General features: G+C 34.7%; 1 protein-coding gene across 1 annotated transcript; it reads right to left on the bottom strand.

Annotated features, from left to right (window-relative positions):
* Positions 1 to 1,214: 1,214 nt before the first annotated feature.
* On the bottom strand, positions 1,215 to 19,868 carry LOC147382412 (CMP-sialic acid transporter 3-like). The gene is made up of 16 exons (XM_086427099.1): positions 19,480 to 19,868; positions 17,154 to 17,360; positions 16,070 to 16,186; positions 14,562 to 14,618; positions 10,999 to 11,076; positions 10,786 to 10,830; positions 10,431 to 10,490; positions 9,799 to 9,921; positions 9,439 to 9,516; positions 7,305 to 7,374; positions 4,064 to 4,171; positions 3,618 to 3,751; positions 3,461 to 3,540; positions 3,082 to 3,130; positions 2,921 to 2,983; positions 1,215 to 1,595 (listed from the first exon to the last, which is right to left on the bottom strand). The coding sequence occupies exons 2-15, from the start codon at positions 17,319 to 17,321 to the stop codon at positions 2,933 to 2,935; spliced, it is 1,218 nt and encodes a 405-aa protein (XP_086283225.1). The 5' UTR covers positions 17,322 to 17,360; positions 19,480 to 19,868; the 3' UTR covers positions 1,215 to 1,595; positions 2,921 to 2,932.
* Positions 19,869 to 26,223: the final 6,355 nt, after the last annotated feature.

Genomic DNA, 26,223 nt, shown 5'->3' with positions numbered 1-26,223 from the left:
TTACAAAATGCTTTCAAACGTATTATTGGGATACTAAAAAGGCGTTTTTGTATTTTGAAAATAGCACCCCCATACCCGATTGAAACACAAGTGAAAATAGTTATAGCTTGTTGTATCCTACAGAATCATATACAGAGGGAGAAGAGCAATGACTTATTTTTTGAAATGTGAGGTTGGTTATGGGTCTAAGTATTGAAACCTAAGTTCAGCCCGATGAAGCCCAGTCCAAATTACAAATTTTCTGAATCATACCTTGGATGTCATTGGTCAATGTTGTTGGGTTGCAATATCCAAATTTTAATGCATGCCTCGGCCAATTATTATCTCATATAAGGGTCTGACCCAAAGCTCAAGTCCAAGTAGGCTTCGGGTCAGGCTTGGGCCAACGTTTCTTGTTAAATAATTAGGCCCGGCCTTACTGATGCCCGACCCTATTCATTTTTTGAAGAATCATAGCAAAGTAATTATTGTTGCATCAAAAGAAGGCGTTATATAGCTTTGCATCATCCCCAAATCTATCCATTCCAAACCCTAGAAATTAATTAGTATCAGTATTTGGTTTGGTTGAAGAAAGTGGGGATTTGAGACAAATTTAAGAGGTGAGTATCATGGGATTTTAACGAATTTTAAAAGTTGACGGAAGGCTGAAATTAGAATTACAGAAGGTAGCCGTTGTTGTTGCCTTCTGAATCAATCCTAGTCCCAATGATAGAATGGAGGGAGTTTTTTCTGCCCAGAGGGATGGATTCGAGTAGAAAAGTGAAAGATGGATTTAGGTCCAAAATCAGCAAAGTTTTGCTAGATGAATTCATGTTTTGATGGCAAATTTTCACATCCACATTTTGGTTCTTAGCGAGATACATCTGTTGGGAAACTCGGGAGAAGTCAAAAACATAAAAGAGATACATCTGTTGGGAAACTCGGGAGAAGTCAAAAACATAAAAGAGAAACTCGGTTGTGAATTTCCGAGAGCCAACTGCACCCAAAGGTAATGAAAGAAATTTTTATTTTTATGTTTTTTTGTTCAGCGCTCACATTAGAATCATGTGTATTGAATGACATCCCCAATTTACAAAATTACCCTTGTTACGCTTGATGCGGCACACACTGGAAAGTCTGTGAGCACTGTCACAAAATTCTGTAAGTAAAAAATCTCTTGTAATGGAAATGACACATGGAAAAAAAAGGCGGCGGCTAAAGAAATATAAGAGATGTGGGAAAAAAAAACATTGATTATCAATTGTTTGGTCTTGAAAGGGAAAAAAATACAGAAAACTCTACCACCAGTCATGTGTAAGGCAGGCAATGAAGGAGAGAATGAATTCGCCACTCCTTTGCTTTTAACACACCCAACTGAACAACTCTCAATCTAAATCTTTTTCCTTGGCCAAAAACCCATTTCACTTGCCATCCCCTTTTTCTCCAAACTTGTTTGCTAGAAGCTTCATAGGGATCCCAAAAGAGTAGAAGCCAAGTCTTGATAAAAGAATTTACTTTTAAACCGTCTTATTTTTATTAATTTTAGTAAGAACTGGCCTATCTCCTATACCGCACAGTGTAAGGCCAGACAAAAGAATCTCCTTAAACAGACGGTCCTGTAATGAGATTTAACCACACACAAAAAAAAAGAAAACACAAAGGTAAATTTCTCTTAAAGATCATAGAAACAAATATCAAATGTTAAAAAAAAAAAAAAAAAAAAAAAGGTCAAATAGTTTCTCACACCATGTGTTAATACAAGTGTGTGTGAGAGTTGCGTGTATTGTATCCCTAAATGGCAAAATTAATATCCAATTCCCTGTTATCTTCAATTGAAAGACGTATGGAAGCAGTTAGATTCTTTCCTAGGTAAGAAAGTACTGCACCGGTGACATCACAGGTTTGATCCCATCCTTAGCTAATGAAAAAGGAAGAGAGTTTATATTGCAACACCAACTTTGTTTAGAGCACACCAACCATGAAATTAAAAATGGTGTTTAGGGTGCAGAATACCAATTTATAATTACCTCACCCCCCCTCCCCCCCCCCCTTTTTTTTTTCTAGTTCTACTTTCCGAAGTTCATCTATTTAGATGAGAAAAAGCTCTTTGAACTAAGGGATTGATTTCTACTTAAAAGGCTCCCCCACACTGAAACTGCAATCCTCTTTCTTTATTTGTCACTTTTGTTTGAAACCCTTTTGTTGAGTCTATATGCTTATTTGGAATGTTACAAATAGAGAAATTACATTGCCACGCCAACTTTTGCTAATGCCACGCCAATTCATATATAAATACCAAAGAATTAGTAAAAATCTTGGGGTAGCGTTAGCAAAAGTTGGTGTGGAAATAGAAGCTCTCTATAAATAATGTCATTAATTAATACCAAAACAACAACAAAGCCTTATCCCAAAGAGTTGGGATCAGCTAAATGAATCTTATTCCTTCATTCCACTCAGAAGACTAGGCTTTAGACAAAGTGGAATGGAGGAACAAGTTTTGCTTTAGACGACGCCAGTTCTTGGGATTAGGCTTTGTTGCTGTTTTGTATCAATTAATGAAATTATTTATAACTCTCCAAATAAGTATATATAGACATACCAAAAAAGGGTTATGCAACAAAAGGGACAAATAAACAAGTGGAAGGAGAGAGCAGCAGTGGCGGCATTCCGACAGCAGCCAACCTTTGAGTTCTTCTTTGGTCAAATTTCATAACCAGATCCTTTAAAGCTCAAAGAGCATTTCTCATCTCAATAGACCCAAATGGAAGACCTTGGAAAATAAGAAGAAATGGAAAGAGGGTGCAGTGATAATAATAATAATAATAATAATAATAATAACAATAATGATGGATATCCGCATTGATTTCATTAATTGATGTGTCACAAAAAGTGGTTGTGGAGAAATATAAACTCTACAAAACAAAATAGTGAACTAGCATACCTAACAGTAACTTTAAGTGGGAAGAAGTGGTTTTCGCTCATCATGTCCAATGAGATGGCTAGCCTGGAAACAGAAAAAAAAATGTGAACAGAAGAATATAGTAGTTAGTTCATATTGAAAACAGTAATTTTCTTCAAGAAACAGAAACCAAAGCTTCTCACATCCTCATTCGCTCCCGCGGCCATATTTATGAAGGATGTATCCTTTGACCTGATTAAAATTTAAAAAGAAAAGAAAAACAATACATTGAGAACAAGTAACTGAAATGGAAGGGAAGGATGGAAATGAAATTCAACATTTGAAGAGGTGAAACTTATAACACATTGTACAGAAGAAAAAAAAAATGGAAACTAGAACTAGAAGACTTGAAATGTTTTAAGGTGAACAGATGAGCCGCGAGGCACTGATGGATGCGTGAACATCATTCATTCTGAGGAGGGAGGCTTGCACCTCACGCTGCTTTTTTTTTTTTTAAACAATGCTACTAAGTTATGCTTCACAATGGTGACACTGCCATATGTCAACATAGAGAACACACACCTGTGGTTGTTCTGAACATCCATCATTTCCAGGGTTCCATTTTGTGGTTCGTCTTTGACTTTTGAAAGAGGTGAAAAAAACTGAAAAAAAGAAAAAGAAAGTCAATATAAAAGGCTCACACACAATACTCTGTTTCTTTACTCCAATGATTAATTACCTGGTGCATTGAGATAAACACGATAGAGATTCCTAGCATAAAGTTTATTGTCAGTTTATGACCAAATAACGCAGCTGATGCTATGCCCGTAAAAATTGTAGCAACAGTTGATGAATATTTCTTCAAAATTGTGTCTGCATGTATCAAAGAAAGTTTCGATTAAAATGGATTCTACAGAAATATTTACAAATGTATAGAACACTAGTTCATAAAAGCCACCAATTTAGAATGAGTGTACTAGAGAGTAACTGTATGTAAAAAATAAAACAACAATACATAAACAATAAAAATAAAACAGAAAAGATAAATTTATTAAGCAATTTCCCCTACAACTTTCTCAAGATGTCTGACATGGGAATTTTTTGTTGTCCGTGATACATGATGACAGTATATTCTACCTTAAAGATTTGGTGAAGAATAAGAAAGTTGAAGAATAACAATCTAACCTGCATATTTGAAGAAAAATGAGGACAAAATCCCCTGAGCTGCATTGTTTAATATCAAAAGCATGGTAGCTTTCGAGTGTCCTTGAAGGATATCAAAGCTATCAGGCCCTAGAAACAATCAAGATAAATCAATTATGAATACAAACTGTGACATACACACAAAAAATAATATTAACAACATTTTTCACATGGATTTATTGACAGAGAGAAATCATACAATGGAGTTCCTAGAGATCTAATATGATGATTATTAAGAAAGAAATAAGAACACGCGAGAAGTAGCTAGCATGAAAACAATTGGAGGTTACACAAACAATTTACCAACTACAGTAGGTTTTACAGCAGTGGTTGAACATACATACATATCTCTATGGGATAAATGCAGAACTAGAACAATGGATGATGCCTTGCAATCCGAAAAGGTTAAAATAAGTTGGACCAAACAGAACATTGAGTGCAACTTCAATAAGCAACTGTATAGTGATGTGGTACTAAGTAAGATTGGTGGACAAGAGACCACCCAAAGTGAGCATATTTTTTTTCCATTAATGACAAAAAGGGAGGGGTGGGAGGGATATAATCTGGAGACAATGGTAAAAAGGCTTTTTGAACTACATGGCTGAGATCTCCAATCAAATTAAAGGTAAAAGAAGTTTATAGCATAACAATGAAAATAGCTATTACCTTGTACATAACAACCACTATCATAATCTATGCCTGCTCCCAAGTCCCAACTATTTCGGGTCAACAACATGATCCAATTCCTCCACTTGACTAAATATGAGACACCTCAAAGTGAGTACTTTTCTCATTAACCATGGAATGGAAGAAGAAGGTGGGGATAAAATATGAAGGATAATGGCAAAATGCTTTTTGACCTACATGACTGAGATCTACAGGCAGATTAAAGGTAAAAAAGGTTTATAGCACAACAATGAAAAGTACTGTAACTCTATTGATAACAAACTTTGTTATCATTTATGCCTTCTCCCAACTATTTGGGGTCAACAACATTAATCCAATTTCTCCATTTGACTCAATCTTGACCTATATATTTTTTTCAAGGTATGTGCCTTCAAATCTCTTCTTAATCCTCTATTTCATTCTTATCATTTACGTATACGTTTTGTCCCAAATATTGGGGTCATCGTTTTCTCGTTCTTATGAACCCTCAAGCACCAAACCAGTCCTCATTAGAGTTGTCATTGCTCTTCATTGTACATGCTCAAATGAATCTCAATCGATTCTCTGTTACTCCTACTTGCGCTATTACTAGGTTCCCCCAAATGTGCTTTTGTAGTAGTTTATTTTTTAGGATTTCCTTTCTAGTTGGGCTATCATTGTATTAAGTAACAGGCAGTTAGACATTTGTCTCTTCTTTCCTGTTTTGTTGGTCTTTCTCCTCTAGGTATGTCTTCTCTCCTCTGTTGTATTTTCCTTTTCTTCCTTCATTAATTTTTTTTTTTTACTTTATCAAAAAGTAATCACACGAAAACAAGTGATTTGGTGATTCATGAATGTAGTTTAATATGGGATTTTGATGACAATGTCATGATGAAATGGTAGTTAATTTTTCAATAGTATGTTATTTTGCTCGAAAGATAGGCTGATGATTGGACTTCTTTTTTTAGCATCGTAACATGTATCATTATGTGTAGAGATATACCGTCATGCATAGATTTTTTATTTTATTTTTCTCTCGTCTTCCCCCTTTTTTCCATTTTTTCCAAAAATTGTCCCTCGCTGTTTTATACCTGTACTCCAAGTTGTTGACTAAGTAGTGCTGAAAAGAACCTAAATTCAGGTGATGAAAATAAAACAGATGTTTTAACAAATGACAGGGCATGAGATACAAGTCAACGAAGGAACAAGATTCATGTGTGGACTCCAAATAATGGGGTAACGCATTGATAAACAATAACAATAATAAGAAAATAATGAGATACAATGTCGATTCATTTGAAAAGGACCCTAGTTCCCGTAATAATGTGTTGTTATTTTTTTCCATGAAATTAATGAATAGGAACCATCACCATGGATCACAAACATTGCTTAAGAACTCGAGCACCAAAAGTCTCACAATATCAATTCCACAGAACCAAGACCTGCTCCAAGCTAAAGAGAACTTTTTTAAAAGTAAAAAATGGGTAAGAAAAACGAGCAAGACCAAAACAAATTTAACGATAGACAATTATTGGAGAAGCCAGGGGGGGCCTAAGATTCTCTCCAGCCTTCACCCAAGGAAAACTAAAACTCAAATACAATGTTACTGTACAAGATCTTCAAATTTGACACCAGTTACACTGAAAGGATAGCTGAACAATAGAAGAATAGAGCTTTAGGAGCTAAGAGGCTAATCTCCAAGTATTCCTCCTTCCCTTCAAAAATCATGTAGTTATTCCTTCCCAACCAACCAAAAACTGCAAATGTGATGCCAAAGGGCCTTCCCCATAAGATTGAAAGAATAGATTTTCCACCCCAAAATAACTTTAATACGAGAACAAGGAATATCCAGGATACCAAAATGAAGCCAAAAAAAAAAAAAAAAATCCAACTCCAAATTTCCCTCATGAAGCCAAAAATGAGCAACAATATGATTAATGTAGTGCTCATCAACTTTGCACAGGAAGCAGAAATCTGAAATAATCTTCTTCTCCCTACTAATTGAAATATCTACTGCAAGGATTCTTTCTAGGAAAGCAGTCCACATTATTAAAAATAAGGCTACCTTGGATGACACATTTGCTTTTCCAACATTAGTGAGAACTAATCTGCTCTCCTACAATCTTTCACCATGGCTTCTTTTGCCTTAGAAAATAGCATGGGTAATTCAATTTTCGCATAACTAAAAAATCTGATTGTTTTGACCACATCCTTCAAAACAATTCTACCAGAAAGATAATGATTGTTCATCCACTGCAGCCGCCACAGAACTATCTTGTTTCGTTTGTTCTTTTTTCCTTTTCTTTCTAGAAAGTATTGACCTCCGCATGTACCACTAAAATTTACAAGCTATCTCAATTTTTCCTTAAGTATACTTTAAAGTCAGCTAACAGCATCATTGAGTAAGATAAGATTCATGTGAACACAAGCTTTTAAGGTAAGTATGCAACTCAATCAAATCAAAGAATCTTTAAAAAATAAAGGCCCTGGAACAGTAATAGACACCTTATGTCTAGAAACATTCCACATGCTCTAATTCAATCTTAATTTTTTCAGAGCTGAAAGTTGATACCCATACCTTTGAAAATGGCAGTGACAACAATAGCAAGAAAGTTGAACAGAGCACCATATCCATACAAAAATAAGTTCTGTAAACCAGAGAATAGTGTTAAGTCAGAGGTATAGAGGATATAAAACTCAATGGAGATGAAGAATTGCAGTTTCAAAACATCCTCAATTATTCTGGGGAAACATGAACAGAGGGTGATGGAATAACTATCTCATTGTGGTCAATATTTAGAGAGAACAAATGAATCACTGAGGTGTACGGACAACAAGACTTTTTGGGTCATCTGTCATCCATTCCAAGTCTATAATGAGCACCATAGTAGGATGACTAATTTAGGTAGCTGTAATTGGCACCCCAACTTTTACTTATTACACCCCCTATTTCTTAAATTATTTATTACACCCCAATTAAAGATTAAAACACACCATTCAAACATTACAAAGGTTTGGCTCAGATTATAATCTCAACATTACAACACTCGTTCAAACAATTTCAAAAAGTTGTTTACAATTATAACTAGACTCACCACCCCCCCCCCCCCCAAAAAAAAAAAAAAAAACCAGAAGAAAAAAAATCTAGGGAAAAAAATGAGAGAGAGCTTCTATTGGCACCCCAAATTTTATTTATTCTCAACCATTGTTAGTAATTCGGATTATGGCAAAAATTCAATACGTGAAAAATTCGAGTTCTATTCGATTTTGGATTGCAAAAATCCGGTCAAATATTCGCAAAATGGTAAATGACGGCACATGCTTTATACATGTATTATACGTTCCACATAAAAAAATCGGTAATATAATTATTTCCCTGTACATTGTTTTCTCAGCTAAGTGGAATGCTCTAGCAATTACAAGTGTTAGGGTGACCAAAATTTAAAATCTCCACTCGAGGCAATGACTCATTAGGTGACCGGGGGGGGGATTAGAAATCTAGTTCGTGTGTTCTCTCGCAATGGAAATCAAAGACAGAGAAATAGGTGATATATCTTTATTGGAAACACTTCTCTTACTAACTTCATAAGATTTCAAGTCTTATTAAAGGTCGCTGAGCTCAAATGGATTACCACATTGGCAATCCAACACGATAGACCTCTTATATTTCAAAGAAAAACTCAGATTAAAAAAAAAAAAAAAAAGTTTATTTCGGGCTTGATCCAAGATTTTGAAAATGGACGGCTACCGAACTCCCAAATTTTAAATGCAATTCAACAATAAAAATTGACTCTTTTAAAGATAAAATAAAAATATTTGTTTTTTAAAGTTCATAGAATTTAGACCTCTGCAACCTTGTGGCATTGGATTATGTATTTGGATGCCACAAGGTGTGCTCAATGACCCTTAGTAAGATTTCAAATCTTACAAAGGTGGTAACGTTAATCTGGACTGTGGTTGTATCGTACCTGAGTAAGGAGGAGAGAGAGAGAGAGAGGGAACCAAACAATGGAGGTGTGTGGCGATGGAGGCCAGCTGTAATTAAAAGAGTTTGTCTCTTTAGGTAACTCAAAATTGGTGGAGACTGACACCAGGTGGTACTTGTAGAGTTTGACTTTTTAGGTAACTCAAAATTACCACATTTTCCGACTGAATAATAGATTAATGACAAAAAAACAGGTTTAATTCGATTTCTCAACTAAAAAAAAAAGTCTGAATTTTACTGAATCATTCAATTGATTCAGAAGAATAAGACTTTCATTTAAAATTACAAAAAATTCGTGAATTTGGCGAATTAAATGGTGACGGCTAACAAGGTTCTCAACCATTTACTTATTTTCTTTATTTTTAATTGGGTTGTAATAAGTAAAAGATGGGGTGCCAATAGCAGCTCTCCTAATTTATTGTGGTCTATATTTAGAGAAAAAAAATTGAATCACCCCGAGGTGGATAGACAACAAAACTTGTTAGGTCATCTCTCATCCATTTCAAGTCTGCAATGAGCTCCAAGGAAGGACCCATGAGGAGCCGACCACAAGCCCGGATGCAAACCTGAAATTGACGGTTGGGTGATCCACGTAAAATGTAGTAAATAGAAACCAATGGTAATTATCTTTCTTCATGGAAAGGGTAATGCATCAACACAAACATGAAGTTACAACTCAATTTCTCACACCCAATCAACAAGCATTTATGGTTCCCCGATAACTTGCCTGAAGGTAAATGCTCGTCTCAAATTGGCTCTTCAAAGCATACTCATTGAAAACTGATGCCATAGATGGAACACTTACCTGAAAATTAACGCTTGAAAAGTAAGTAGTAATTGTACAAAAGCAAATTTTCAGGATAAGGGAAATAATATTGAACAGAGACCAATTTTATTTTCCGAACTGCCAGGATATTAAACGAGAGGAAATGCTTCTATGGTGGCTGTTGAATATTAATCTCAGTACAAATCATAACCACCAAAGCACTAACATGAGGTCAGTACGCATGACCTAGGACATATAGAACTTGTTATACCAACCTTGATTCTGGAATATAGATTATGCACCAATAATAAATAAACTTACAAAGATCAATGTGTAGACATATGCACCCGTTGCAACAGGGAGACCCAAAGCGGTAGTACCCTCGGGTAGTGACCGAAGTTGATTCACACTAATTCCGATGAGTAACAAAGCAAGAGCCTCCCACTGTCCCAAACATAGAATTAGAATCACACCCATTAGTTAAAGTAGATGGATCAAAATGAGCATAGTATGAAAGTTCATATATGATAATATGTCACGCAAGAGCCTGCACGGCATTAATGGGTTTCTAGCAAAAAAATTCATGAATGCAGATCTTGGTTGGCACTTGTGTGTTTCTACGTGTGTGTGTGTGTGTGTTAGCATGTAAAATTCTTGAAGTAGTTATAAAAATAATTTAATCATGAACAAATCCAATTTTATGTAATACATGTGTGTTTGCACATGCCAACTACTAGTGCAAAAAAATGAGAAATCAACTGTTTCCTACTGGGACAAAAAAGATGTCTGGCCCTTTTTTCTTATTCTCGTTGATCTTAATGGGGAGAAACAATGCACTTCCAGGAAAAGCAATCCTAAATACAACGTAAATGAGTTATCTCCCAAAGTATTTTCCTTCAAACAATGAAAATACCAAGGATGTCAACCAAGATCATTTGGAAGTTCAAACTGACCTGAATTACGGAAAACCGTCGTTTCATGATCATCTTTAACAGAACAGCAATGACCAGAACCTGCAAGTGTTTGCAGTTCCAAAAGAAAATTAGCCTAAAATATTATGAATGAACAGAACAAAATGTCCATGATGTGGGCAAAAAATAGTCATTTTTTTCTTATCCAACGATATAGGAAAAGAAAAATAAGTGAATAAAGCAACAAAGGATCGAGAACAAGCAGCATCTAAAGATTCCTCGCGTGAGGGAAAAAAAAGAGCCGGACTAATTGCAGTATCTTTATGACGTAGGCATGACAGCCACTAAGGTATTCACATATAAAAATAAAAATAAAAATTCATGTTAGGTAAAATACCTTCAGGTTGCTCAGCATCTTCACAGTCGCAGGATTAAAATACAGCTGTGAAGAAGGTAATATACTAATTAGATCATTGAAGAATAAACCACCAGATTAATCGCATCAACTTTCCCATTGAATTGTTAAAAATACATCAAACTAAAGATGTTTTTTAAAAGTCAAGTAAATTGCAAATAAAACCGCATTTGAGAGGTACCACTAGACATATACCTGCATGATAAACTTTAAATAGTTGTTGATGGCATAAAGAAAAGCTGGAACAGCGAGAAGGACATTGTTACGAGCTGCCTGCAAGAAAATACAGGCATCTTCAGGATATAGGGCATCACTAACAGACTGGCCACCTTTTGTGAACTTTCAGGTAATTTTGCTGCCAGTAAGCCATAAAAATAAATGACACCAAAACAAAAAGACAGATGCGAACATAGCAACAAAACGGCGTCCCAAACAAGTTAAAAGGCACTCCTGTTTAGTATTAGCTTAACCAGAATAATGAAGATGAAGAAAGCATGCATCTGTGAACCAGATTGAAAATGGAAATGTACACAGACATAACCACCAATCTAAGAGCATCTTTGGTTGGAATAGACTTCCATCCAGACATATGAATAGTTGGTATCATTCGTGAATGAGACAAGGCGCCATTACAGTTATGTGCTTTCCTTCTTCTTCCTCGATTTCTTCAAGAAAAAATGCTTCGAAATCGTCCTAGATATCCGAGTCATCTCAGTATTGTTTGTGAATGAGACAAGATGCGAAACTGAGACTTACAACCATGGAATGGAAACTTTGTTTGAAGGGGAGTATTTTTCTGTCCCCTAACTTACCTTCTGAAGGTGCAAAGTAAACCATACACAAAAAAAGAATGAAAGCCAAGCAAAGAATATTACTGTTATCGGAAATAAGGAATTAAGCTGTTGGTTTAATCCTCAATGATCTAATAGGCAATATGAAAAACTAATGTCCTTCATGTAACTAGGCTTTTTAGAGATTATGGCCAAAAGAAAATAGGTAATATGAAAAACTAATGTCCTCTATGTAAATTGAATGCAATACAAGGACAACTTTATTTATTTATTTATTTTTGATGAATAGAGAATTTATAAAGATGAAGGAAAAGGAGGTCGAGGAGACCCACACACAGGAAGAGAACAAAAGACAAAATAAAAAGACGTCAAAACTACAAGAAAATAGCACAACCCTCAAGTCACACACACACACACACACACACACACACACACACACAAAAGTATGCCCCACATCGCTCATGATAATTTCTTAAAACCAGCCTTTCTTTCCCTTCTAATACCTATTGTTTCTTTCCCTCCAAATGACCTAACACACTGCAAAAGGAGTCAAACTCCAAAGGATCTTCTCCCTCAAGTGTCAAGATTGAAAATGTATGCAATAGAGAATGGAAAAAAACCAACACAATCTTGAACAATGAGAAGAAAGGATGCCAAATCAAGGACTCAAAAGGGAAACCTATAAGAATGTGAAAAAGGTATTTCCCATTGCTTGACAAAGAGAACAAATGTAACAATACCTTGAGAGATGATATGATACAAGGTTAGAATGTGGTTAAGGGCTACAAACCATATGAAAAATGCTACTTTAGAAGGAACCCTTGGGCTCCATACTCCAAACTCCAACATCTAGGAAAGAAACTTGAAGAAATGGTATGAGTGCTTTGTAAAAGTTAACCACCATCCTGGGGCTTGTTGGTTTACAGAATATGTATTATTATAATTCCCATCTTTAGAAATCATTGCAAATCTTTTAAATTTCAATGTAATGTTTGTGAACTGTATAAACATGTCAGGCATGTTCATCCTCCTCACATGGAAAAGTGTTGGTTCCCCTTTTAGCTAGTTCACTCTGATATATGGGAATATATGGGGTCCCTTTCTTTTTACCTCTATTAATGGGTGTTTTTTTTTTTTTTTACTTTTATAGAGATGATTATGATTGTGTTACTTAGGATAAATCTTATTTGAGATGATTACAATCATGTTACTTAGGATCAATCTTTTGAAATTTATAGATGAGATTTTCCCCAAGTTTCAAGAATTTTGCTCTATGATGCACACACATTACGGTGTCCTTCACAAAGCATTTCACTCTGATGATGGCAGAATGTACTCCTCAATCTCCTTTCAATATTTGTAGGAGTATAGTATTATACATCAGTTTACATGTCCACACACTCAACTAAATGATGTAGTCAAATGTAAGAATAAGAATTTCCTTTGTGAGACTATGTACTATGAGGAATGCACATACCAAAGTCTTATTGATCCATGGCCTTACTTACTGTTTGTTTCCTGATTAATCAAGCCCCCTCTGAAATTTTAGCTGATCATTCTCCTTATAAAAATCTACATCCTCAGGATCCTCCATTTTCTATTGAGCCTTGCAATTTTGGAGTATCTATTTTGTTTAGGATCATCATAGATCATCTAATAAAAAAAGAAGATAAGGGATATAAATGTTATGATCCCCAGTCTCACAGTTTCCTCACATCTACAGATGTTACCTTATTGAATATGCTGTTCTACTTCTGTTTTCATATCTCCCGCTTATTTAACTGTCACAACAGTCGCAACAACTTTTCTTGATTCCACACAACAACAACAAGAAGATTATATCATTTACGTCCGCAGACGACTTCATGATCCATTCTTTGTAGCCTCAATCTTCCACACAGGTAAATCCCATTTGAATATCTAAGTCTTGTATTTCCATCTCTTGTTTCACCTAATATTCTTGTTCCCTATGATATTCTTTCTACTGAACACTCCTGATCTTGATTTGCCTATTGCTCTTCGACATGGGGTGCGTAAATGTGTTACCACTTCTTACCCTCTAGCTTAGTATGTATATTATGTTGTGTCCCCTTTTACAAAGCTTCCTTTTTATTATTGATATGAATCGCTCCCTCATACTGTGTACGCTACCCTTTTTCATCCTAAGTGAAAAATTGCTATAGTGGAGGAAATGAATGCCCTGAAAACATAACCACACATGTAAATCACTTTTCCATCAGGGAAGAACTGTTAGTTTTATCGATGGATCTATGTTATAAAGTACATTCTGATGGCAGTGTTGTGAAGTAGAATGCTCGCAAGAGGTTTCAATTAATCCTATGGTCATTAGCATGGGACCACATTTGCTACTATGGCTAAGTTGACTTCTTCGTGTTCTAATTTCCATTGCTGCCAATCAGAATTGGCTTGGATTGAATGATGTCTTTCTTCATGACCATTTCATAGAGGCAGTCAATAAGGATCCATCACCTGGCTTCGCTCCTTTATTTTTGAGTTAGGATTTCCCATCAATGGTTCTATGTCGCTTCACTATTATGATTTAGCACATAAATTGCATTTGATTCAGTTCTACATGAGAAAACAACATATTGAAGTCGATGAAAGAAAGATTATGACAACTCAATGATTCTTCAACATGTTTCTTCCCAACAACTTGTATCTTTACTAATGCAGTTGAGCATGTTACTCTTCATGATGTTTTTGTCAACATGGGCATGTTTGATGTGTGTGCTCCGCTTAAGGGGGAGCCTTGGTGTATTTTGAAGCCTATCATCAACAACAGAGGGAGATTTCTACTAGAAAGGTGCTTCCTCTAGATGGCCTTCCAAAGCTGTGTTTCCCACAAGATATATTTAAAATATCATTGCAAAATAAAAACCAAACTTTTAACATGATATTAAGAAAGTGCTTACTTTTGAAAACATAAAGTCAGTGAGAAACTCTTACCTGCACCAAGGTAGAAATGGAAAGAAGAGGTTTCTCTCCTACCTTTTGTTGCCTAGCCTACAAAATTAACCAAAAGCATAATTAGAAAAGTCCAACTAGCATACCAACTAGCATATCAGCTTCAAGTTAGAGAGAGAGAGAGAGGCCCCCTGACATATATTCAGCATAACGGCACAAATTAGTCAATCATATGTTGCAAGTAAGTCAAGCTATTTACTCTCATTTTAAAGTGATATTAGAAGAAATACCAAAAGAAAATTAAAAAAAGTAATGAAGGACCTCAAAAGAATGCCAAAAACTCGTAGAAATATCAGAAATGAAGCATAAAAAGAATAATTATTGGAACCAAAAGAATGGAACAGATAACCTGATGCTCCATTTCTACAATAAAATACAAATTAAATGCATTAAATTTCAGATACGCTACTTCAATGCAATCCACAACCTTATTGATACATAGCATCAGAGAACGGTCAATTGAAGGTTCCTATAAAAAAAAATTTAAGTACCACTTGCCAAATATGCTTTGCAATCCACCCAAATCCTAACCCATAATCTTTTAGACAATCTGAAGAGCAGATCCAAAGGAGTGGAAAGAATTGGGACTCTCCAAGCCTCAATTCTATGTGAGCTAGAAAACATGTCGGTAACTTTATTGGTACTACTTGCATTAGATTGAGACAGAAAGCAGACTTAAATTATTTTCTCTAGATAAAGCATAAGGAGTTACCTCATGTACGGGCATCTTGAAATAAGTTTAAAAAGATATGAATAGCCAATAAAAGTGCTTACAATAGACCTAATGTACGGGTATTTCCCTCGTTGGTTTATGGCATGTATCGCAAATAGAAATGATCGGCCATCTAAAAAGGAACCTATTACATGTTTCTATTTCCTGCCCCAGGAAGTGTTCCAAATCTGAAAGCAGCAGCAACTGGAACCCAGGCTATTGAACTGTGCCTCACGATTGCTGAGATTCATGGATGAGGGTGCTGTAGATCAAGTTTACTATATCCATTCGAAGGAAATTACATGCAAATTTATTCATAATGTTTCTTTCTTTCCAGTGATCTCATGTTCGTAATGCATAGTTCTTTCTAATAGTTTCAAGGATTTTTTCCTTGTGAGAGTGAGAGTTTATCATCCTTAATGTCTTGTCCAAAAAAATTTGGGGTTAGCTAAACTAATCCCATTCCTCCATTTAATTCAGCTGGACCATGTCTTCAGTTAATTCAAGTGTTTTCATATAACACCTCGATAAAAACAAACCATTTGCTGATTATATAACTCAACAAACTACTATTTTCATCAAAATTATATACACTTCGAGCACAATAAGCACTCAATTAATGAAATCATCCCTGATATGAATTTGAATTCTTCTTCAGTGCTTCCGTTACGAAGCATCATTCCATAAATTATGCACAGAATCTAGAAAGGAATTTGACAATAACTATACAAAATTTGAGTAGTTTAAATTAGATAATCAAGAAAAGAATTAAATGTACCTGGATCAAGAGCATAACAATCGCAAAGAGAACCTTAGCAATCTCTGTCAAAAAGTTGACACTAATAGGACTAAATTTAAAACTCCCATCCACCTTGGACATAAAAACCAAAATAGGCTGCAGTAAGAACCAAAAAACATGTCAACGGTTCGAAATTTTAGACCTCAAATGAAACGTGCAAATAGGGCATAAGATAAATGTACAAGAAATGTTGTATGCTTCTACAGGACTTTAGACCCATGGTGTGGCTCATGAATTGTCTAAACTCCAAACTATTCTGGCTCAATGTCTCAATAAGTCAAATTTCAGAATAGTCAGCAAGACAAGAAATCAACATGCAAAATTTGGGAGCATGAATTAGTTCACTAAGTCATCCAAGTGTAATTCAACTTGCTTACTCAGCAAACTGAGTCCTAAAGAGTTTTAGACTTATGGTCTCTCCCCAACATGTTGAGTATATTTTCCTCCACTCTCAAATGTGTCATACCCCAGTTATGCCCCATGACCCTCTTATACTAGGGAGGTCTTTCGGAGTAGTTAGTTGGTTAACATGGCATCATAGCTCTAGATCCGTACAGGTCACAGGTTCGATATTTTCCACCCTTTTGGGTGAGGGGGAGTGTTGAGTGTATATTTTCCTCCACTCACGGGTGTGTCATACCCCAGTTAAGCCCCATGACCCTCTTATTTTCATAGTTCTCCCCCTCTCCAACAGATCGGTCTTTTGGGGTAGTTGGTTGGCTAACATGATATCAGAGCGCTAGGTTCGTACAGGTCATGGGTTCGATTCTTTCCACCCTTATGGGTGAGGGGGAGAGTTGAGTGTATATTTTCCTCCACTCTCGGGTGTCTCATACCCCAGTTTTGCTCCGTGACTCTCTTATTTTCATAGTTCTCCCCCTCTCCAACAGATCGGTCTTTTGGGGTAGTTTGTTGGTTAACACAACAAACAGCTCAGCAATCATAAAAAAAAATTCTGTCCATCAGAGTTTTCATCAATTACTTTTTGCACAAAAATGAGGAAATCAAATGAATGATTCCAAAAATAGGAAAGCAAATGAGATGATTTAGCAATGTCTATCACCTGTAGACCAACAAAGAAGCAATCTCCAACAACTAGGAGGACATTCAGGGTCTGGTATTTTGATGATATCTTGCTCCTATGCTGGTCATATGCCCTTGACACAGCCTTGGTGGATGGTGACATTAATTTGGAATGGCAGACACTGCATTCTATCATCCCGTTCTTCATATGCTCAACCCCAATTCCTCTCCAAGTAGTCAACTATATCTACAATGCACAAAGATAGACAAATTGAATCAGTAGGAGCATTAGAGGACAACCCTTAAGGTATCTGGTGATAAGAATTCAAATCACCTACAATTAGGAAATGATATTGTTTAACTATAAAGATGTAAGCAGCCAAGATCCTTAAACAACAAACAAAAACCTTAGTAAAAAAAAATGGACTTTGTTGAAATGGAACTACAGTGACCCCTTTCAAAATAGATCTATCAGAATATTATACTGTCTTTTATATAAGTATAAAAAGAGAAGGATTTTATTAAGAGAGCTACTACAGTCACACCAACTTTTACTAACGACACCCCAAGACGTGTGCTCATTCTTTGGCGATTTACATATGAATTGGGGTGGCGTTAGCAAAAGTTGGTGCGGTAATAGAATCTCTCTTTTACTAATTACTCTTAAAGGCAATAAAAAATCTTTCCTACCACGTTGGTTCACAAATACAAAACCAATAACCTCTCAAACACCAAATTAATAGTGAAATCTCAGATAAATCGGTTTGGAGAGGGAAACTTTTTGTGACATCCAACGGATAGTGAAAGTGTTAGGGCATGTTTTTTATCAGAGATAGCTCCATTATAGACAAACTAAATCCATGAGGAGAGTTAGGTCAAAGGGATACTCAGAAACCTGGATTATCCTAGCAGCTCTCCAAGGTTAATCTTATTCTTCTAATTAGTCATGTCTCTTGACGCAAAGCAAGAGCAGTAAAAAAATTCTCCATTTTTTTTTCAAAAATTCGCAAAATTCTCTAAATAAGGACCAGCAATTAAATTGACAAATCTACGAATTAATTGGGAATTTTTATCAATTAATCATCGAATATGATAACATTTTTACACTTCTTAAAATTTTATTTTCTTAAGATTCAAACCATGGTTTTAAAACTCGTCCAAGACCGAGACGTATTGCCCAAGTCGTCTCTGTATCACCCAGCAACGAGACGAATGGACAAACTATTAGGGTTTGGCAGCATCTCTCATGAGATGAACGAAATGTACTGGATGAGATATCGAAAATCTCATCCGAGACAACCGAGATCTCCTCTATTTTCATCTCTAAACTCTATCATTTTTTCTCTTCTCAACCGAGTGAACCAAAGAAGAAGGGGGTCTGATCAAATACTTCATCTTCCTCCTCTAAATCAAGATGAAATCATTGAGGGTTCACTTCATCTTCCTCCAAATCAAGTAATCTCTCTCTTTCTCCCATCCATAGAAATTCTTATTTCAGAAAAATAAATAAATAAATAAATTCAGAATTTTCCAGATTTTTTAAATGGTTTAAAACCATTGTCTCGTTGCTGAACGGGACGACTCAAACAAAACAAGATGACTCGTCCGAGACAACCAAATAACAGGCATGGACAAGAAGAGACGTGAAAACAAGTTTTAAAACCATGATTCAGACCTCAAGAACAACATAGGGTTTCTAGGGAGGTTGAAGATGACAGGTTTTGGGAAGAAACCCAAAAACATCCATTTCGACCCAAGATCCCAGCATCACAATTCCACTTCTGTCTAAATTGCAGAGTAAATGGACATCTAAATGCGGTATTTCATTAGTGATTCTTTCAGGAGCTTGACTTGTCACATGAGTCTTTATTTGATATATCTGTATTCAATAATCCGCGAAATTTTCCTTATTTTTATATGAAATTTTCACGAACTTATCTGAATTAACCAAACTGAACTCCTCCAAATAGTTCTGAATCCAAACTTGGTTATTATGAAGCAGAGATGATACATGCAGAATTGTCACTTAATTTTTAAGATAGATTACCACTCAATAGATATAAAATTGCATCAGCCAACCAACAATATCAATTATGTTCATAAGCTATGAATATCTAAAGCACCAAATTCAATAGATCCAACATAAACACAAGTTTCTCTACTAATATATTGCATTTGTTATAATCAAATTCTATAAAAACAAGAGATTTATAATTAAAAAACAATCAAAATTTTTACTAAAGAATGTGAAATCGTATACCGACACAAATTCACAAGATCTGCAACAGAACATATCAGAAAAACGACAACACGTAATCAAATCAAATAAATCAGAAACAGAAATACTGATTGATTGAGAGAGATACCAGATCTTGCTACGTCAGCAACAAAATTGAGCTTTCTCAATGAGATTCGGATAACTAAAGCAACAAATTCACTTCAGAATCAATCAGATTCAACAAAGAACTAACGAAACAATCTCTCACACAAATTCAGACTCCAAAATCGCTGGCTCTCGTCTTACTCAGCCAGATTCGTACAGCAGACAATTTGGAATTCGATCAATCTAAGATCAGATTCAAGAAACTAGGGAAAATTCTTCGATCTGATGTTCTAGAGATGTAGAGATGCGAAGAATTTGCACAACGAAGGGAACGTTTGGTTTGGGGGATTATTATAAGCGAAACGTCTCTCTCTCTCTCTCTCTCTCTTGTTTTGCTTAAAATTTACAACAGTCTTCGGTTTAGTGTATCTCGCATCTTTTTCTCGTGGAGTTTACATAAGAAAGACAGGAAGAAGTAATATTCCTGAGATACCCTGTATGTTAGGATCATTTACAAATATATCCTTCATGTTTTGGTGAATATTTGAGATACCCCGTTTTTTCAACCCGACATGCACACCTTCAACCATCAATCTTTTCATCAACTTTCAAGCCTTCATAACAAGAAAGATTTATTTTTCTTTCTTTTTTTGAAAAATAAAAAATGATAGAGTTTAGATAGAAAAATCAAGGATTTTCTATGAAAGTCGATCGCAAAGTTGTTTGGATTGAGAGAAATGGAGAGAAGAGAAGAGGAAATAAATGAGTTTCTCTCCATTTTTTTTTTGTTTGAATTGTTAAGTGGGAGAGAGAAGAGAAAAGAAAAAAAAGTGAGTTTTCTTTTTCTCTAAAAGTGGGGAGGTTTGGAGTGAGACGGAGAGAAATCTTTTTAAAATATTTTATAATTCTAATTTTACCCCTGAATTTCTTTTAAGACATTTGAAAAATTCCAAAACTATTCCAATTTCTCTCCTTTCAATCCAAACACGATGGAGAGAAATTGAGTTTCTCTTCTCTTCTTTTCTCTCCCCTCTTCTCAATCTAAATGTAGTGTAAAAGTTGAAGAGCAAGAAGATGATTGGTTTTGGGAAGGATTTTTTTGCTAGAGAATGATACTTAGAGCATTTAGGTTTTTTTTTTTATCAATCTGTGAGAGAAGACCATGGTCAATAGGTGGTTTAAAAACAAGGGAGTCTCAAATATATTCATGAAAGGTGGAGGTGAATATGTTTAGATCACCATTTATTTAGCAAGGTGACTTATCCATAAATGAAACCAATGTATTTAATAGTTCCTATCAATGTTTTGGAGCATCTCTAAATGAGATTACTATTTAGGGTACCAAAATATTATTCTTTGATGATAAAGTGCTTTAAAAGCATCATGGTATTAGTTTCAACTTCAAGCACACATCTTTGTTCTAATCTCTAAAACCATTATTCTAATATTTTGTTTTTAAAAACATCAAATAATTTATTTTAATATATATTAAAAATATCTAATAGTGAAATCCTTTCCTAACTGACATAGTAAGATTTTGAACTTTATTAAGGGTGGTCTAAGTTTCATCGAAAAACTCAGATAAAAAAAAAATTAAAACACTTTTTTTAGAACTAGATCCAAGGTTTTAAAAATGGACGACTACTGAACTTCCACATAACTCCCATACTTAAAAGTCAAATTCATCAATGAATTTTTTTTTTTTTTTTTCAAAATTCATAGAATTCCACCCTCTACAACTCTGAAGCATCAAATCATGTTTTTGGGTGCTAAGATGTGAGCCCAAGGACCCTCAGAAAGGGTGAAATCCTTAATAACTTAATAAGGCTAGGAGAACTATATCTAATATTGGTCTCATTTTAAAGGTATAGATGATACGAATTTTATAAAAATTGAGTTCACTGATTGAAAGTTACACTAATTTTATAAATATAATGTAACACCCCGAATTTTTAATTTATATCTCGAGGAAATCTAATTGTGAATTTCGATAAAATTCTAAAAGAATGATTAGGGTAAAATACTTGAATTTTAGTCTGTTCATTTTTAACAAATTTTGACTTCTCCATTAGGTTTAAAATGATAAAAATATATACTTTAGTCTGTAAGAACATTCACATTCGAGTTGGAATTAGAAAACTATAAAATCCTCGAATTTCGTGTTGAGTGGGACCCAAAATAGTGAATTTTTTTTATAGAGGAAGAATCAGAAAAATTTAACCACACCATGAGATCCACAATGAAAAATTATTTGAAATGGAATACTCATATGTCATTTTTCGAGTTCGAATGGTCAAGATTTTGTCGAAAATAGAAATGAAAGAAAAGTACAAAAATGCCCTCAACTTTTATTATAAAAAGAACTAACTTATTCTTTTTTTCATTTTCTCCTCTCCAACTCACAAAGAATCAGCCCATTCTCCAATCCTAGGGTTTCAACTCTTCCCATCAAGATCTATCGCAAAGCGAGCCCAAGTTGATCATCGACGAATGAGAGAAAGTTGTCGGCATCGACGAACTCCACGCCTTTAACCTTCATTTTCCTTTTTTTCTTTGATTCTCTCACAAAAATCAGCAAGTAGGTTCATCTATACCCACTTAGAGTCTCATCAAAACCAAGGGAGAGTTGTCCATCATCATTGAAAAAGGGAAGAACACCTTCAAAGAGGGTTTTGGAATCAACTCGACCATTGACACCCGAGCTCAACCACTATCGGAACTTCGAGCCGCCGAACATTGACCATTTGTGTTGGTTCATCACCATTGGCAACCACAAACCAAGTAGAGGACTCTCTACTTTTATTAATAACCGTAGATTTCAAAAAAAATTGCATTTGGAGATCTTTCGAAACTTTTGTTGTGTTTTAAAAATCGTAGAATGTTGTTGTAGTTGTTTCAAATTCATGCTAGACCTAAGGTATTTAATGTATTTTATCGTGATTTAATTATTGGATCCGTGGGTGGGTTATTAGAATTGAAAACGAGTGAAAAATGAAGAAAAAATGAAAAAATTCACGAAATTCCAGCGTTCTGACGGTGCAATCGTGTGCCGCCATACACTATTCACGGTGCTACCGTAAAAATCAAAAAGTGTCCAAAAATTTTTTTGATATTTTTTTTTGATTCCTCATGCTTTTAACATGTCAAATCGACTACTTATGACCCCCGTAACTTCTTCAAACGAAGTGAGAAAAAATAAATAAATTTTCATCACAACGAGAATGTTTTAAGTATTCGCGTGATATCTTTTGCATTTCTTTGAATTAGGTTACAAAATTACATGAATTTTCTTATATTATTGAGGGACTTCATTTGCAAAAATCCACTTTCAATTTCGACAACTTTGAACAATCGAGTTTCCGACACTTAGCCAAATTTTCATCGATTTTTCTAACTTTGGCGGTTTGCCTTCGCATACCTGTTGGGACCTCATTTTGAATAAAAGTTGATGGTTTTCGATGGAAAGACCAAAAATGACTTTGAAAGATTGAAAATAAATGATTTGAGTTGAAAAGATGAAAAGTGAGAATGTCGAGAGAATAAGAAAAAGGGGATGAATCGACAAAATGTCAGAGTCACGCCCGAGGGGTGATATTTGCATTTTACATTGTATGTTGTATGTAGGTTGGTGAAAGGATATCTAGGTTATTAATGAAAGGGTTGCATGTTTATTTAAATTTATGTTGGCGCAGAGGCTCCGAGTATTGTTGTTTATTTTAGGCCGGGTGGCCACAGTCGCATGGTAAGAACTGGATATCCATTCTCAATCCTGTTCTATTAATTTCTCTTTTGTTTTAAATGAAAACCATATATATATATATATATATAGCTATTTTGTGAATTGTTAAAGGGTCTGTGAATGCCTCAAGGGATAATGCGTCACATCATCCGGAGGGATGTATTATCTTGTGATGTACGGTAGGGACCACCAAGCTCATACATGGTATATGACACGTATGAGAGTGGAGTCACAACTAGAATCCGAGTCCATTCATTTCTTATCTTTACCAGTGAACGTGTATTATAAAGGTGGTCATATACGAGTGGAGTGTTATTTTGAGAATCACATGCATGCCTAATAGCCATAGACGAAGATGATTAGTCAGTGATCACTAACAATCTAGTAGTAGTCGAACGTTCTGACACATCGAAAAACGACCCATTGCTTACGGTCATGTCAAACGACCCGCCTAAGTCAGATAAATGGTCATCAGTGTGGTAAGAGCAGCGACCGGCCATAAAATCAAGAACTAAAAGCCAAATTTATATTGTAACATCATGTCCCGATTGGAAGCGATCCAGTCATGAATCCCAACTCTCTGACTCCACTACTCCACCAACTTGTATTATGTATCTATTGTTATATTTTGAATTATAAACTGCAAAACATGCTTGTTATTTCAATGTGATAAATCGTAGTTGTATAACAAAATGAAAATGTATAGTGAATACTGTTGATTGATGTGATGTAAACTTTTAAATTGTTTAGTTGCTTATCCCTGGCTATACGTACCAATTAACCGTAATTCTAACAGTATAACTTGCATGTATTGAAATGTTTCAGTATGCTTACTCGTTCATATTAGATGAGGTTATTAGTAGGGGTTGTTTGTGGACCTACTGGGTAATCATTGTTACTCACCCTTTCCTTCATGTTTTTTTTTTAAATTTCAGAGCCTGCAGCCGGAGAGGCAATCGTAGAGCCATTTAGCGAGGACTACCTGGTGGGTCATATTGACATCCAGAGTCCGTTACCCGATGAGTACCATGACTACTTCTACTAGGAGTTCGTTCGTCCTAAGAGCGGTATATATTCTTTTTGGGGCTGAGTACTAGGTCTATGTTAGAGTGAGGAAATTTTTGTAATCATGTATATTTCCTTCTTCTTGCGCAACTCTGATCAAATTCTACGTTATTCGCAGTTTAATGTCTTCCGTACTTTGTATATTTTGGTTCATTGTCATATGCAGGATCTGTTCGTTATCAGTTTTTCTTTAATTTGAGTTCCGTAGAACGCTAACATAAACAGAGGAAACTGTCCAAACTTCAAGGTTCGACCTCGGGATTTGTGTTAGCGTTTGGCGGGACGTCACATATAAGGTGGTAAATGACATAACTAGTATCAAATTTAAATATGATATATGATGAAGGATAGCATAAGAATTATAACTAAAATTAAATGTTAGAGAAAATTTAAAGACTCGACAAAGGGTCTTCAAATTTGGATAATCAAATTACGGTCTCTCAAATAGGACTCCTTTAGAAAGAGCTTAGTTGGAACATGATTTTCATATGACAGATCTCTATTTTGTGGATTCATAGAGCATGGTTGTAGATACTCTTAGAAATCGGACCCATAATTGATTCAAAATTTTGCTTGATTGGTTGGATTGAAGTTCAATTCTGTCATATTTATGTGTATCTAATAGACTGGTAAAATGCGCATGCATTATGTCTATCTTAATTAAATTATAAATCATTATTATTGAAATGTTATTATTAAAATATTAGTAATTTTATTTATATTGGCTTCATCTTGTATTTCATACTTTCCTTTCTTTCAATTTTACTTGAAGTTTATTATTTTTTATAATTATTGTGTGTGTGTGTGTGTGTGTGTGTGTGTGGATACCCAATTAACCGATTAGTCGGTTCTTTATCTACTAATATGGAATCGATAAGAATCGGGTCTCCTTTGAGTACCCGACTAGTAACTTTATAACATTTATAATAAAATAACTAGTCTTATTAAATACTTACAAAAATATATCTTGAAGTAAATATAGTTAAACTAAAATTAAGATATAAAGAAAATGTAAAGTTTTTAATTTTTATCGGTTCTCTATATAAACTTCCATTCATTTCCCATCTCTTTATACAATTTCAACAACAAATAAAATTCATACTATAACTTTTTATGGCTATATTCTCAAATTTTTTATTTTCTTGAAGAGTTTATTGTTGATTTTAACTTTTAATTTACAAATACAAGCTAAATTGTAACATTTGTAAATAATTATATTAGATATGCATTTTTTTTTCTCATTCAAAAGAACATTATCTATCTTAGTGTGTACCCAATGGGCATTGGGTATTTTGTAGGATAAGTTCTAGGTCCAAGCATCTCAAACCCAGAATTGAAACTGATAAGAATTGGAATTGAGATTATATTTAGGTTCGAGTTCTGGGCATAGGTGGAACCGACTCCAAAATTGAGATTTTTTACTTGGTTTTATTTTAGATAGATTTATGTGAATCATTAGTATTTTTTGCTTTTCATTGGGTTGTTTTGTTTTGTTTAATCCCTCACAAGCCTCCGTTTAAAATCTATTTTGATTTGATATTATAATTTTAATCTTTTAAGTTTTTTATTTAGATTTTTTATAAATATAACATAGAGGAGTCAGTCACTGGGTCGGTTCCGATTCGATTTCTAAGGTACCTAGAACCATAACCATAACCATTAAAATAAAATTTGATTCCTATTCTAAAATTAGTGTAATAAGAACTAAAACCGCCAAAAATCACATGTACCCATCACTTTTGGTTCTTAAGAAATGTATAAGACAAAAATATTTTGAATGATAGTAGCATTCCATTTCCTTTACATACAATTTTTTTCTAGCACAAAATATGAAAAAAAATCGTATCTTTTACAAATCATTTCAAAACTTAGTTTTCTTTCAAACACAACACATCGTCTATAAAAAGCATTGATGACATTACTACAATTTGTTCTAATAAAGATACAAGTTTAACATTTTTTTCAACACTAAAGTTCATTTTC

Source organism: Akebia trifoliata, chromosome 16, assembly GCF_017979445.1.
Source record: "Akebia trifoliata isolate Shusen 1 chromosome 16, ASM1797944v1, whole genome shotgun sequence".
NCBI classification, from domain to species: Eukaryota; Viridiplantae; Streptophyta; class Magnoliopsida; order Ranunculales; family Lardizabalaceae; genus Akebia; species Akebia trifoliata.
The sequence above is the reverse complement of the archived record's forward strand: the minus strand, read 5'-3'. Positions and strand labels throughout refer to the sequence as shown.